Source organism: Pteropus alecto, unplaced genomic scaffold (assembly GCF_000325575.1).
Source record: "Pteropus alecto unplaced genomic scaffold, ASM32557v1 scaffold239, whole genome shotgun sequence".
Classification (NCBI taxonomy): domain Eukaryota; kingdom Metazoa; phylum Chordata; class Mammalia; order Chiroptera; family Pteropodidae; genus Pteropus; species Pteropus alecto.
Genome location: NW_006494613.1, coordinates 1,498,734 through 1,501,494, shown reverse-complemented (window position 1 = coordinate 1,501,494; position 2,761 = coordinate 1,498,734). Strand labels below are relative to the sequence as shown.

The following is a 2,761-nucleotide window of genomic DNA, read 5'->3' as shown; positions in this document are numbered from 1 at the left end:
AAACGAATGTCATCATACTTACCCAATTTTACTGCTCAATCAACTGACATAATAAACCAAACACTCAGGTATGTAAAGTAATACTGCGCCGTCTTTGGAGGCTTCATAGGGAGGCATACCTGTCTTATTCACCATAGCACTTTAGTCTCTGGCACAAACAAGTACTGAACGAATATTTATTGGGAAAAAATACATGAACACAGAATCGGAAAGTTTATTTTAAGCTATTCTGCATGCTTAATCTTCCTCCCTTCAATTCCATTTGTGGGTTGTGTTGCTATTCTCTTAGCAATTACAAAAGTGATACAATTAAGATGATATATTGAGCTAAAGTTAAAGAAAGAGTATTCATAATAAGGGACAAAAGCAATCAAAAGGAAGGTTAAAAATAGTTCTTTCTTTTGTTAACAGTAGTAATTAATGAAAAACTGCATTTTACAGCACTAAGATTTCAAAGAGGATTAAAGAATTTTCACATATTTATTATACTCAATTGTCCTAGCTTCCCCTCCTTTCCTAAACAAACGTGCAAAATGAATGTCCAACAGATTCCAATGAAACCAGAAACCCCATATTCAACTTACTATATACAGATTAATCTCTGTGGAGAAAAGTAACAAACAAGCTAACTTCACCTGCATTTGGTAAGGGCATATTAAAACTGTTTCTCTTTTATAGATTTAAAAAAAAAAAAAAGCACTTTTGTGTGTAACGTGCTCAGGATGACTCAAAGGAAAACCCTTATTAGACTTTTGGGACAAGTTTGTCCTTAAATTGAAAAATACTACTAAAAGTGCAATGAAGTACTTAAGACTTTTTAAAAGTTTAATTTGAAAGACTGAATGCTCTTCCCTACAACTGTTATACACATTTTGAAAACTTTGTTATAAACATCCTCAGTGGATGGTACACTTGTTATTGTGACAAGTATTCCAATACAAGCAACTGTAAAATAAGAGTAGTTTGTAAAAAGCACAAGTGAAACCCAGAGATACAAAAGTAGAAAATAGAAAAATTACATAAAGTGGAAACTGCAGTCTTTTTTCTAAACTACTTAAATCCAAGTGTCATATTTAAACCTTTAAACCTAATATTACAATATTTATAGGTTAGTAAAATGCCAGTTTCTAATTTTAAAAAAAGTATGGGAAAAAATCAGAATGGTCAAGCCCAAACTCCCACTTGCAGTATATATGAAAGATGGTATATGCTGGACACATAGTAAACAGTACAGAGAGCTTTTTTTTTTTTAATAAAAAAAATTACAAGGTTTTTAGTTTTCACTCCAAAAATAAAGTCTCACCATCTTATTTTCTGACTCTTAATGGACACTGATTTTTTTTTTAAAGATTTACTTTGTCTTTAAAGATTAAGCAAAAAGCCAGCTGGATAAGCAGAAAAATCTAAACTTTAGTACACATGTTAAAACAAGATGTTTGAAAAAACTGATTTTAAATGCATTATGGCCGACACCAGTATTCCAAAGTATCATGACTCTGAAAATTTACTAATCTGACCATCCTATCCTGAAAAACACTCGTCATCTTTTGCCATACAAAATTCTAATTTCTGCAATTTTACAAATTTTTTTCATTTGAGACTTTCAACCCTTCCCCAACCCCACTTAACCTTACTACATTGATTACTGCTCTGCTTCCAATAATTAACTAGGTAACAACAAAATCAATTAAAGTACAATATCGAAAATTACCATTTTTTTTTTTTTTTTGGTTTTGGTTTGTTTTTTTCCCCTCTCTTTCTCTTTCTCTGAACGCACAAAAAGAGATCTGAAAGATAGAAAGAGATGCCAGGGCAGGCAACTAACTCCTGGGAGGCGGGACTGGGGGAGAAGATGCAGTTGTCCAGGAGCGAACGGTTATGAGAAAAGCAACGTGCTTCTTTTCAAAGACATTCTGGAAATTGCAAACAGAATCAGCCTCCCCAGGCTTCTCCACGCCCTCCGGCTGTCAAAAGCCCTACTTCCTCACTCCATAGTCATTCCAGCAGGTCCTGGAGAAAAAGGCGTCTACCACTCTCGAGTCCCCTCTAAAGACCCGAATTAACCTTCACCTAGTGTAGCAGGGAGACTTCCTGGCAAAACCTCGGGAAAGGGGAGAGGAAAAGTGAACAGGGTGAGCAACGCTCGGAGCTGTTCCGCCAACGCTGCCCGGACTCATGCCTACCTCCGCAGGCAGCCGGGGTAGTCATGGCGTGACACCGCCAACCAGTCTTCGGTATGGACAAGTGTCCCCGCGTCTTCGCCTTTCGGTATATAACCTCGTGCCCTCTTTCCCATTCCTAATACTCTAGGAACCAAAAATGAAGTGAGAGGTTGTGCTTGGAGAAACAGAGGGAGGCCTGGCCATCCTGAGGAAGGACCCCAGAGAAGGCAGACTGCGGAAGGCTCCTGGCGCCGTTCCGCAGGGCCAAGGGAGGTTCAGCCCGCTAGGCCGCAAAGCCGGGACCTCGATTAGGGAGAAGCACTGAGCGGAGGCGCTGCGGGGCGACCGGGGAGTGGCGCATGTACTCACCAAATCTGGAACTTGAGCAGCGGCCCCGTGGCGTACTGCATCTTTAATCGCTTGCTAGGCACGCCACCCAGGTTGGCCGACGCATCGCTCCGGACCACGGCCAACGCCGCCACTAGGAGCAGTAGCAAAAGCCTCATCTTAATCCTGCCACTTCAGCCGCCCTCACTGAGACTGCAGACAGCCCAAGGCCGAGCCTGAGCGCGAGCCACGAGCCGCTCCCCGCGCAGGCG

General features: G+C 40.9%; 1 protein-coding gene across 1 annotated transcript in view; it reads right to left on the bottom strand.

Moving 5' to 3' along the window:
• The window catches only part of SELENOT (selenoprotein T), a 27,047-nt gene extending 24,304 nt beyond the window's left edge, over positions 1 to 2,743 (bottom strand). The window contains exon 1 of the mRNA XM_006926219.3: positions 2,532 to 2,743. Coding sequence (XP_006926281.2) covers positions 2,532 to 2,668 — 137 coding nt within the window. The 5' untranslated portion in view covers positions 2,669 to 2,743. The remainder of the gene's footprint in view (positions 1 to 2,531) is intronic.
• Between the last annotated feature and the right edge of the window lie 18 nt (positions 2,744 to 2,761).